The sequence below is a fragment of the Corvus brachyrhynchos genome, unplaced genomic scaffold, assembly GCF_000691975.1.
Source record: "Corvus brachyrhynchos isolate BGI_N302 unplaced genomic scaffold, ASM69197v1 scaffold4, whole genome shotgun sequence".
Classification (NCBI taxonomy): domain Eukaryota; kingdom Metazoa; phylum Chordata; class Aves; order Passeriformes; family Corvidae; genus Corvus; species Corvus brachyrhynchos.
This window is the reverse complement of record NW_008237878.1, coordinates 3,926,690-3,938,266: the sequence shown is the minus strand read 5'-3', so window position 1 is coordinate 3,938,266 and position 11,577 is coordinate 3,926,690. Positions and strand designations below refer to the sequence as shown.

The following is an 11,577-nucleotide window of genomic DNA, read 5'->3' as shown; positions in this document are numbered from 1 at the left end:
GGTGACTATTCACGTATTAAGAGCTGTTTTCATGTTGCTGAAAATTAGCCAAGAGCTTATTTGCTTCATTAGACAGAGATGAAATCACCTCCTTAAAGCCACAAAATACAAAGAACAAGATATTGACTAACTTATGACCAAATACAAACTTAATAAATGTTTTTAATTGATACATCAAGAAAAAAAAAAAACCCAAAGAAATAAGGCTTTCAAAAAATGTTGAGACTGATAAAATTAAAAGGCACTGTCAGACTTTTAAACTTTTTAATAAAATGTCTGCATTGCCTGAGATCTGTGTGCCAATTTATGGCCATAAGTGAACTTCTCTGGGTGAGTTATTAACTTCTGGAAATAGTGTAAGTGCTGATGTGATTTTCACAATAAAAGTACAAATGGACCATACTTACTTCATATAAACTGCTATCCAGATGCTTCAACAAGTAGTCTATTACAATTTATATACTAATGATTAGTAGGATTTAGCTGTCAGTACAGCCTTAAGGCATATTTTAGAAGTATAAATTGGTAAGTTTTGAGGTGAAATCAATATAATGGGCACCAAATGTAATCCTCTTTAATGTAATAACTTTGAAATGAATCGGGAAGGTTTCTCAAAGAGAGCTGTCTGATTATACATTAAACTAAGGATTTATCATGCAAAATAGCTTCTTTTTCTAATACATTGCCTTGTAGGTGCAAATTCAGCTGGGGCTTTTCCCTGGAAGGTGTTGAGCACTGCTGAGTGCTCACTGGAGTCTGTGAGAGTTAAGGGATGCCCAGCACAGGAAAAGAACATGAAGCCCCTTCCAGAATGGAGCTCTGGAGAACACAAAAAAACCCCTCAAAACTCTGCTCAAAGAGAGGACTTTTGGCAGGACTTTCCAGAGATTGTGCTGTTGTAGAGCCAAGCCTATTATTGACTTACAAGGAAAGTTTTTATAGCTGTTCAGGCTGACTCTGATGGGCTTTCCAGAAGCACTTATTTCACACTGCCACCAGTAAATGTTATTCTGAAGTCTCTATCACCTTCCTAGGCATCAAAATAACTTCGAAATACCACTTTCCAAAATGTAGACATTTCTAAATGACGAAGGTTCTCCTGGAAGTTCTGCTATAACACATTTATAAAACATATTTAATTTTCTAATTAGCACCAATTCAATCAATTCCATGTTTTTCTGCTGTTTTACAAAGAGATGCTAGAGGTTTTTTCCAGAATTTATAAATCTTCTCAGCACATCTATAATGGAAGCAAACAGTATATTCTCCATTCTCTCACAGTACAGGGCTGATATGTCCTACACTAAAGGAACAACTCTTCTTACTTTCATTTAAAAGAAAAGGAAATCAAAACCACACATTAGCGATACAGCAAATTATAACAAACTCCAATAAAGTATATTTAAACAGATGTATTTTATATTCTTATATCCATTTTTGTGTTAAAAATTGCACAAATGGCCATAGAAGGCAAAAAGAGAAGGGCCTTGCACAAATTTCCCTGCTTTATTTTGTTTTAAAGTGCAAATAGAAAGCATCTATAGGGGTGGGAGGCTCTGGCTCTTGCATGTGTAGAGATATTTTATACTGTGTTGACTTCACAACTAAGACTCTTTTTCATTTAATTCAATGAGTTTAGATTGTAGTGCTGATTATGCTCATATCCACAAATCAGAATTTTAACTGAGTTTCCACGGAAACATTATATGTCCCTCTTTTCTTTTAAGACAAGGCTATGCCTGTTTAACAGGTTTGCCGAGGACAACAGGTTTTGTTTAAGTTACATTAACTGGAGCCAATACTTCCTAATTACATTACCAGAAGAAATGTTTACAGCAATGCTTCTACCATGGGAAACCCTCCATTGTTCAGCCCATCTCTGAAAGACAGGAAATATCAGCACTGCCATTGCTTAAAATGTGTTAACTGGTCTTCTATGTATAAAATAATCTCCTTTATAAAATGACAACATTGCTCATGTTTTATAATATTAATATATAAGGAAATTATCCCATGGAATCTGGACTTCTGTAACACTTCCATCAGAGAACATCTGCCTATGAAGACAAGGTGGGTCCAGGGTCTGAAGCACTGAAGGCTTAGGGCTGTTCCTGGTCTAAAGATACCCTATAAATAGGAACTAAACTCTTCAGAGTGACTTTTTTCCCCACAAGTTTAACCTAACAAGAGCACTAGAAACCCAAGTCTGACAAGGTGCCATTATCTGTCCAAAAAGGTGTAAAAGGTTTTGAAACTTTGAGTCATCTATTTTGTTCACCATTTTATAATATTCTTATTCAGAACACCAGAAAGGATGTGCTGTGCTCACACTTGCAGTTCAAATCCTTTGTTGATGGAAAGGGGGAAATTATACTTGATCTTATCTCTGCTAAGTTTAATGATACATTTCCCTAAGATTTTAGGAGAAGAACCAGGCCCAAAATCCTAATTAGGAATACTTAAAGCTGCAAGAGACACCTTAGCAAAAGTGCTGTGACAATACAGTGAAGAGGACTGGAGATAAACAGGGCTTTTTACTTTTTAAATTTAAATCTGCACTGTACTATGACACAACCGAAATGTGGTTCTACATGACTTATTTCACCCCAAGTTCCATTTGGACAAAGTATTACAGAAAATCAAGCATTAGGTAACTTAATTCTTTCACAAAACTTTTTCACATTTTCAACTTAAGAAAGTCTGCAGAAGTTCTAAAACAGGTATCCCTTAACTCCAAAGCTAAGAAAGGGACTACATAAAAGTATGACCAGCTGATGGCATGTAGAAAAGTAGAGAGAGTGTTTAGATTCCAAGGAAAAGCCTGTACTACAATTGCTTGAAATACAAATGTTCACTGAAGTGCCCATGTTTGAACATAACATCTCCAAATCATCACAAACTACAAATTCCAGAGTGTTCTGCTCTTCCTTCTTTCTAACCAGTTTATAGAACAGAAGCTTGTAGCAGTAACTAGTGAAAACCATTTAAGATCTTAATGACACAAAAAACCCTCAAGGTATGGAAATTATTATTTTACTGAAGTAGGCACATTATGCATAACTTCAGCTCCTAAAAGCAGCTAGCCCACGTCTCCCAAAGAGCACTTTAAGAAGAGAGAACTCAAAAGTGCTGTTCTTTGAATTCATCTATTCTAACTCTGCTGAAACACAGAGACAAGAGAAAATGGACACTGTCATTTTGAAAAGGGAAAAGGATAAAAACTCTCTGCCAATATATGAGTAACCAAGCTCAGGCCTGCCATTATGCTCTGAAAAAACAGACTGCAGAAGGAAATAAAAGCAAATAAAGATGAAAACATGCCCTTTTTGCTTAAGACAGCTATAGCTTTATGAACATAGAAAGCTCATCTAAGCTGAGTACTTTTGAGATCCCACCATAAATTAAAGAATAGTAAAATAGAAGTGTTTTTGGATTAAAAGGCATTGTATCAAATGATAATAAGCATTATCTCTATACTTCAGCATCACCCAGTGTTGATACAGAAGTCAGATATAAACATGAAAGACAAAAAGATGAGATCAACATTTAAATGTTGTCTGAAACTTAGAGATAATAATCTATTTTTATGCTGTACTTTTTTAAAATTTATTTTCTCACAATCACTCCAAATGTTTTAAAATTTTTATCCTCTCAACTAATGCACATGCTTGAGAAAAAGTTCATCCTTCAGCACTTTAGGGGACAGTAAAACAGAAGGCACAGTTAAAAGTTTAGCAATAACTTTAGGTAGTACAAACAAAAACGAGGCATAGCTCAGTGTTAAGACTGTCAGGACCTCATAATTTATACCAATCTTACTAAAAATTTTCCTTCTTACTTAGCAGACAGCCTGTCAGCCATTTAGTATGATCCTCCTAAAAGATGTGTTAAAACTCGGTAAATAATTTTCCTTTTCACCAAATCAAGAAAAGACAATCATACACTGCATATACCTTATAAATTGTAATCAGTATTGAAAAAAAAAATTCTATTAATGAGAGGAGAAATCGTAAAATGAGGATCTTTGGGGATTCTCAGCATGAAAATAAGAAACCAAAACAGGCATACAGAAGAACAGATAGCCAAAACAGACATGATACAGAACAGGTAAAAAGAGTGTAAGAATAGTGAAAACATGATGTTCCTTAATGATTTCAGTCTTTACTATCCCCTACTTGTCACTTGGTTATCCCAGTCATGTTGCTTCAATACTGCTCACATAAGCTGACACCTACATAATCAGGGTTTTATTAAAGCTTCTTTTTATATGTCATAGCTACACTTTTGGGGCTTGTTCTTTTTCTTATTTTTTTTCTTTATTTGAATGCCTGTTGTTTAACTCCTGAATACGTTTCCTCCCAGTGTATCTGAAACCTGTAGTCATTGTCCCAGTGTTTCTCTCCCACATTAAACTTTTAGAATCAAGTTCCACAACTTTTAAGAGTTATGTTTACGTCAGAGGGATCAAGAGGTTTAAATTTCAGTACCTATTAAATGAATCTAATTATCCAACCAGTTCCATTTGGATACACTGTTACTGATCTTCACTAATCTATAGCAGATTTTCCAGTATTGTAATTCTCATTAATAAAATTCCCTCTGAAAGAGTATTTTCTTTTTATTTTTTAAACAAAAGTCCTCTCAGTGGCCTATTTTACAAATTCTAAACAGAAGCATCATCCTGTATAGCAGCTAAGTTTCCCAGGGATTTACCATGTCTGAAAACAGCAGAACTAACTAAACCTGAGGGATGAGAAGTCTATCTATATACCTGACTTACCCTGTTACTTCATTTAAAACACTCTGTGGAGAAAAAAGGTATTTTTAAAACATCCTTGGTGTTTAAAACCTGCTGACAGATTAAAAAGTGGAGGGGGAGAAAAGGATAACACCATGCTATGGAATCTCTAGGATGCTGTCAGAGGACTGTTGGTGCCTGCAGCTGCAGCAGTTCAAGCAGTAGAGATGACACAGAAATCCAGAGAGAACAAAAGACTGGAAAAGCAGCAAACTATGCACTGCTTTGTAAAACCTATCTGCTACTGAAAGGAAGAACAGTGGAAGCAGGTAAAGGTATTTGGGTCGCTCTTGCTCACTGGAGCCATATGGGAAAAGTTTACAATATCCCTACTCCACCTGTGAAATGTAAGCAACAAAAAGGGACATTCATCGATCCTGCTCAGAGCTCTGCTGGTTACAGCTGCTACACCAGTACTGGGGAGAGCACAGTATGGGAATGTGCACATTTTAGTGGAGCTGGTCCTTCACACTCCACCTGCTGCATGACAATTGTGATCCTTTCAGGAGTTACAGCTCTTTTCTCTTGTAGCAAAACATCACCCAAGGGAAATGGTTCATCACAGCCTGAATCCAAACCTACTGACCACGTTGCTCCCAATCCAACACAATACTTCTATTTCTACTGATTGTTTAAATCCACCAAAATTATGTATTTAATGTTTATCAGCTGCGTAATTTTAATGTCAGGTTATTTAGTACCTTGCTAAATTAATGAAAAAAAAATAGCCAAAAAAGCCTCCTGTGGATATTTCCAAAGTGTTGCAAGAATTACAGAGGTTTAACTATTTGATTTTTTACTGCAGCAAATGTCATCACTGCTTCTGCAAGTTTCTGTGTTCAAGCAACTACTAGGGCAAAGAGAAAGAGTCCTTTTGAGCCCATAAACACAGGAGTTCCCAACATTTAACAGTGAGTTTTACTGAATTACTACAATTTGCCTTAAAAGCACAAAAGGAATCAATGAAGTAGGAGTTCTACGTTGTAGCACAATTGGTGAGCAGCAGTTTAAGAAACATTTACTGCACTTTAAAATATTTCTTCATACACTGTGAACATTTCAAAACCCTTTTACAGATGTTGTTCAAAAAAATCCTTCCAATTCTAACAAGAGCTGCCCTAGTAAATCAACCACTCTGAATGCACAGGAGATTTATATTCTGGTCTTACGTTTGAGTCCAGGGTGAGCTGTGACCATGAACAGAAATTCTCATTAAATATAAAAAGGAAACAAAATCACTAAGTAAAAGCTTAGAAAAAACTTTGTTGAAGAATAAGCTATCTAGAAAAATAGCAATAATAGGTAGTATTTTAACATGCTTCAGAGAGGACAAAAAGCATCTAAAGTGTCAAGATAAAGCAAAGAGTACACCTGTCCTTATTTTTACATGTGTTTTTTCTCGCCTGTTTTATTTCTTTCATTTCTCTTAACTTGATGTCAAGAGATTTCTTTTTTCTATTTGCAGTAATGGCACAATGAGTTCATTAATTTACTCTTACTAGAGATACATTCTATCTATAGATGCTCAGCATGTATAACAGGTGGTTGACATTAGTTAGGAAATGATTGAAAATTGAATCTGCACCCCCCACTGCTATTTGTAATGGAACAAATACTCTGCTGACACTTAATCTTATCCTTGCTATAACTTCATCTAACTTGCAATCAAGGTAAAGAGGTCCAGCATCTTTACTCCCTGTGCTTCTCCTCACTCTGAAGGCTTTGCATCCATCCTGGTAATTTTTCTACCAAAGCACTCTGTAAGGCTGATGTTCCAGCATTTTCCAACTAAGCCTTCTCACCTTCATATATTTCTTGTCATTTAGTTATGGTGAAAAGAGTACATGCCACACTAACTTCTAACAGCATTATATTAGAGTTGTAATACCACAATAAATTGCTGACTGCACAACCCAGTGGATTGAAAATCTTGCATCACTTCTTTGAAAAGGAAAAAAAATAAGAAACAAACTGCGGACAAAGGACTGACACAAATAGTTGTTTATAGATTATGAACAGACCTGGATCCAGACCTGGATATGAATATTGAAAGAATTTTCCAGTCCAGATCAGAATGGTAGTGTGGGGAAGAACTGATTTCTGACCTAGACAGAGAAGGTGCTCAGCCTGGCTCTCCCATGGGGCTTGGGACACAGCAGCTCACACCTCCCCAGCCAGCAGCTTCCTGCCACTGCCAGGCTGTCCAGCCATCCCTTCCCCCACTGTAAATCTCCACCTGGAATGCAGCATGTTCCAGTTCATCTCATCTACTTTTACATCTCATACACTGGCCTCTCCTAGAGGTGTCAGAGGAAGGTGTAAAAATTCCCATAAATAACAATTATGGAAAAAAACTGCCCACAGGGAAAGGTTTTTCTCCATTAAGTTGTGTCATTAGTGGTTGATTAAAGCCCTTAAGAGTGAAAGTTTATATCCCTCCTAAATTATTTTTTTTTGCCCCATGAGGTAACTATGGCTCCAGATTATATATGAATCCTACTAATCTTCTGGCCCAAGGATAACTTCCAACAATGCATTTCATAGATTAATTACAGACTGCACAAACAAGTACCAGATGTATCCAAGTAAGGCAAAACAAGCCACTGGAAAAAAGAAAACTGGGGTCTTCCCCTGTACAAAATCACAACTCTCTGACTGGTTTCTTGTTTCTAGAGCTGCACAATGTTACTTCCCTCCTGAAAGGGACACCGTCAACTAACTCATAACAACTCAGACACAAAGAAAATTATGGAAATAATGGTGTCTCCTTATGCTGTGTCATAACCAGCATTTGATATTATTAATTTCTAGCTGATATTACTCTCCTCTCATCCTATCTAAGCAAAGGATGTCTGAAGAAACCTGTAAGCCCAGGTTTTCTCTGGAAAATACGGCCAGCTTTTTAAGGTATAAATCTTCCTCGAGTCAAATTTAGTTTGCTCCATTGGCTTACACTTCTATTGTGAAAAGCAGGCAGAAGTAGGATCCAGGGCCTTCCTCTAAGATTTGTCAACTTTTGAAAACCTAGTACCCTGCCAGGAAAAAGTTGAGGGAGCCCTGAGCTCTCAGAGAACAAGGAATGCCCTTGTAAACAGAAAAGCATGGGGAACTCCAGGGTCTCTTTGGCTCTGTCACCTTTGTTTGCACTACATTCTGACTCATGGGAAAGAGCACAACCTTTCTCCACCATGCACTACTGTACTTTTTTAGTGCCAGTTAAAGGGGAAGAATTTTAACAAACAGAGGTATGGGCTGTTTCACCAACAAATATGAATTTTTTCTTTGTCCTGAACAAAATGAAGAGGAGTTTGCATTGCCCGAAGTTCCATCTAGGGTCTTGAGCAAGAGCTTAGGTGTTTTACCAATCTGAAGACACACATTAGCAAAGAGAAAGCACATGCCATTTCCCTGAAAGTATCTCAGTTTTAATTCCTTCCCATTTAAAAGCATAAGGAAAATAAATCTAATAAAGAGTATGTATAGGATTTGTCTGCTGTGGTCTTGGGGACATTTTTTAATATAATCATGTCTGCCTGGACTCGATATACAACGCAGTGGAATCCAAATCCTGTAGCTTTTAAATATTTGAAATATTTAAATTGTTTCCATTCTGCTAGAGTTTAATTAACATAATGCTCTTTTGTAAAAGAGATGATTCTTACACATACAACTCCTTTAAAGCAGATGGCAGTAATTGCTGCAACAAAGAGCTTGCTGGCAAAGCAAAGACAGACCTGCCCCCCCTCAGCCAACAGGGATCAGATATTAGTTCATGGAGCTCTCTTGCTATTTGCAATGGGAAACATACCTTGCTACAACAAGGCACAGGCTAATTTAAGAGGCTGCAATAACAGTTGCTGCACCACATCAGACAACTGAAAAGAATCCTGCTGGTGGTTCAAAAGGCCAGAAGTAGAGTAGGTTTCATGGTTATCCTGTTTCTGGCAAATCTCTACCTGTGACATGACTATAATTTTCACCACATCAGACTTCTCTGTCACAACCAAAGTATTATTCTGAATAAATAGGAATGGGACATGGATTATAGGTTGGGGAAACTTCTGTTTACAAAACATGTTCATTCAGAGTTCTCAATATAGGGAAAAAATAGCCACATCTACATGAAAAGCAAATTGATAGATTTAATCATATGTTTCCAAATCTGAACCCAGCATGAAGATTTTTTTAAAAAGTAGTAACTTCTTATTCATGATTCTGCATTATTGCTGGAACTGAACCTCCCACAGTGCTTAACTTTAGTGACCTTCTCCTATGAACATCTCTGAAACAGGGTGCATACTAAAAATAATACAATTATAGTTGCAAAGACTTACCTAAAACAGGAGAGTCAGATAAAACACATTCTTTAAGCCCACTGTTACATGAAATAAACTGCAGTGGGATCTTGCATACCCATCTGGTCAGCAAATATTAGTTAAAATGGAAAAATAACTTAAAAAAGAAACATTTTGAATTCATAAGTCAAAATAAAATTATAGATACCAAACAGAATTTAAAAACATCTTACAACAAAACAATGATCTAATAGCTATTACCTCCTGCAACATAATCAAGAGTCATGAAAAAAGCTGCCACTGATACAAGGGATGAGATACTGCAAGGGGAGAGGGATGTCATCTCAAGCAACCAGTACCTGACCTAACTTTATTCTTTGCAAGAGTATCCATAGCTAAGGTGGCTACAACTTCTAAGGAAGATGCTATTTTATAACAGCCCTTTTTTATATTTAGTTGTGTCTTCACTAAAATGATTCACAGGTATTATTTAAGATGTGTCATTGAAATAGCAAATAAATGTATCAAGCTACAAAAGTTAAAAAAGCTTTTTGCCTTAACCTGACATTAACTTAAAGTACAGTACAGATGATCTTTAAGCTTCTCTCCCCTTTTTTGTAAAGTTGGGGTTAACCAGGATGACTGTGGAACCAGGTTATCTTCATCTGTAGTGTTCCTCTACACTAAATCCCAGGCCTTATCCCTTATCAGGACAATGTCAAGGGTAGTAAGGTCTGCCACTCACAGCAGTAATCCTGGGATCCTCAAGATGAACAATCATGTTTACACTACAGAATGACAGTTTTCCTACGTTCTCCTTCACTGTTCACAAGTATCCACTGTTCCTTTGGGTATCCTGACCGGTGTCAGAAACAACTGAGAGAAGCACATGATACTGACAGGCACAGCTCTCCCCTGTGAGCCAAGGGGGCAGAGAGCTCAGCACAGACTTTTGGAAACCAAAAGGTACCTATGGAGAAGATGGGGTTACTCTTTTCACAAGGACTCACAGTGACAGGACAAGAGGTGAAGGACACCAGCTGCTCCAAGGAAAACACTAACTGGATGCAAGAAAAAAATATTGATTCTGAGGACAGTAACACGTTGGAGAAGGTTGCCCAGAGAAGTGATGGAATCTCTGTTACTGGAAATATCAAAGTCTCAACTTGACACTGGATACCCTCTGGTAAAGACCCTGCTTTCAACAGCAGTTTAGACCTTATGATCTGATTTTTCTAGTACTCCTTTTATAGCGTTGCCTATAGCATACAAATTTTGAGCTAGAAAGTGAACTTTATGTGATCTTTTCAAAAGCTCCTAAAAGCAGAATTTGTACACAAGAAAGCTGTATTTTAGGTCTGAAAGGTTTTGAATGCACAACTTCCCTCTCCATAGGACAGCTCACAGATGGAGTGATCATATAGCCTGGAAAGACTCAATTATATACCAGATCTCTCATTCCTTTCAACACCTTTGAGTTCCTTCACAGTCACAAGTCATTAATCCTTTTATTAGTGTATATAGCACAGTATGAGTTCTACTGAAGAAATAACAAAGAAACAAGTCAAGGCACCACGCACACAAAGTACGATTTCAGTATCATCTGCTACATCTTTCCAATATCTTTGAAAATAAATTAATTTGTTCAATACTCATGGTGACTATACCAGGATGACTGCCATTTTCATGGAAGGAGCCACTAGTCCTGTATTCCCATGCAATAAAATCCTGTCAGCACAATTAATGGATATCAGATGAATAAGCTTAGAAGAGCAAACAAGGGCACTGTCAAAACCATGTCATCAACCCACAGGACTATTTGTGGTGATATTATACACTCCACTGCCTCCAGTCACAGCCCAGGATAATCAAAATCCATGTTCAGATCTTGCAAAAATTGACACAGCCCGGCTAATAATCCAGCAGAATTCAGAAACCATGCTGGATATAAAAAAGGCAGCTTTATTTTTGTGCTTTGCTTTTGTTGGAGATTAAATATATTGAAGAGGCGACGCTCTCAGGTCATTATTTGTACGTTACAGCTGTCCAGTCAGAGCTGGACAGACACTGCTTGCAAGCCTTGTTGAGTGATTAAGAGGCAGAGTTAGTCTCTGAGAGTCATAAAGGAGGGAGAGGGGGAGAAGATTGTGATTAAGAAAAATATCAAAGGCTGATAGAATAACTGAGTAGAAACTTTTACATAAGTCACAGATACCACCTGAAAAAAAACTCAAAAAAAGGAAGCTGGATGAGCACATTACAGATCTGAAGTGGGAATCAGAACAGTGTCTGTTACTGTTCTACATCAGAAATCTGAACTGAATCTTCTGCCAGGGGAAGAACAAACAAAGCAGAATGAAAGGTGAGATACTGAACCATTCAGATTAATAATGCCATTTTTCTGTTTGAGAAGCATTTCCTTGCCAAGCAAGTGTTTATTTTACCTCTACATTGGAAGCTGTGCCTCAGTTTCTGAAGCCAACT

The 11,577-nt window shown here is 37.1% G+C and overlaps 2 protein-coding genes across 7 annotated transcripts in view; one reads left to right on the top strand and one right to left on the bottom strand.

The window, feature by feature from the left end:
- CACNA2D3 (calcium voltage-gated channel auxiliary subunit alpha2delta 3) overlaps positions 1–11,577 on the bottom strand; it is a 398,259-nt gene that overhangs the window by 54,270 nt on the left and 332,412 nt on the right. The gene's annotated exons all lie outside the window — the stretch shown is intronic.
- The window catches only part of LRTM1 (leucine rich repeats and transmembrane domains 1), an 8,655-nt gene continuing 8,068 nt past the window's right edge, over positions 10,991–11,577 (top strand). Inside the window, exon 1 of the mRNA XM_017732421.1 lies at positions 10,991–11,455. Coding sequence (XP_017587910.1) covers positions 11,449–11,455 — 7 coding nt within the window. The 5' untranslated portion in view covers positions 10,991–11,448. The remainder of the gene's footprint in view (positions 11,456–11,577) is intronic.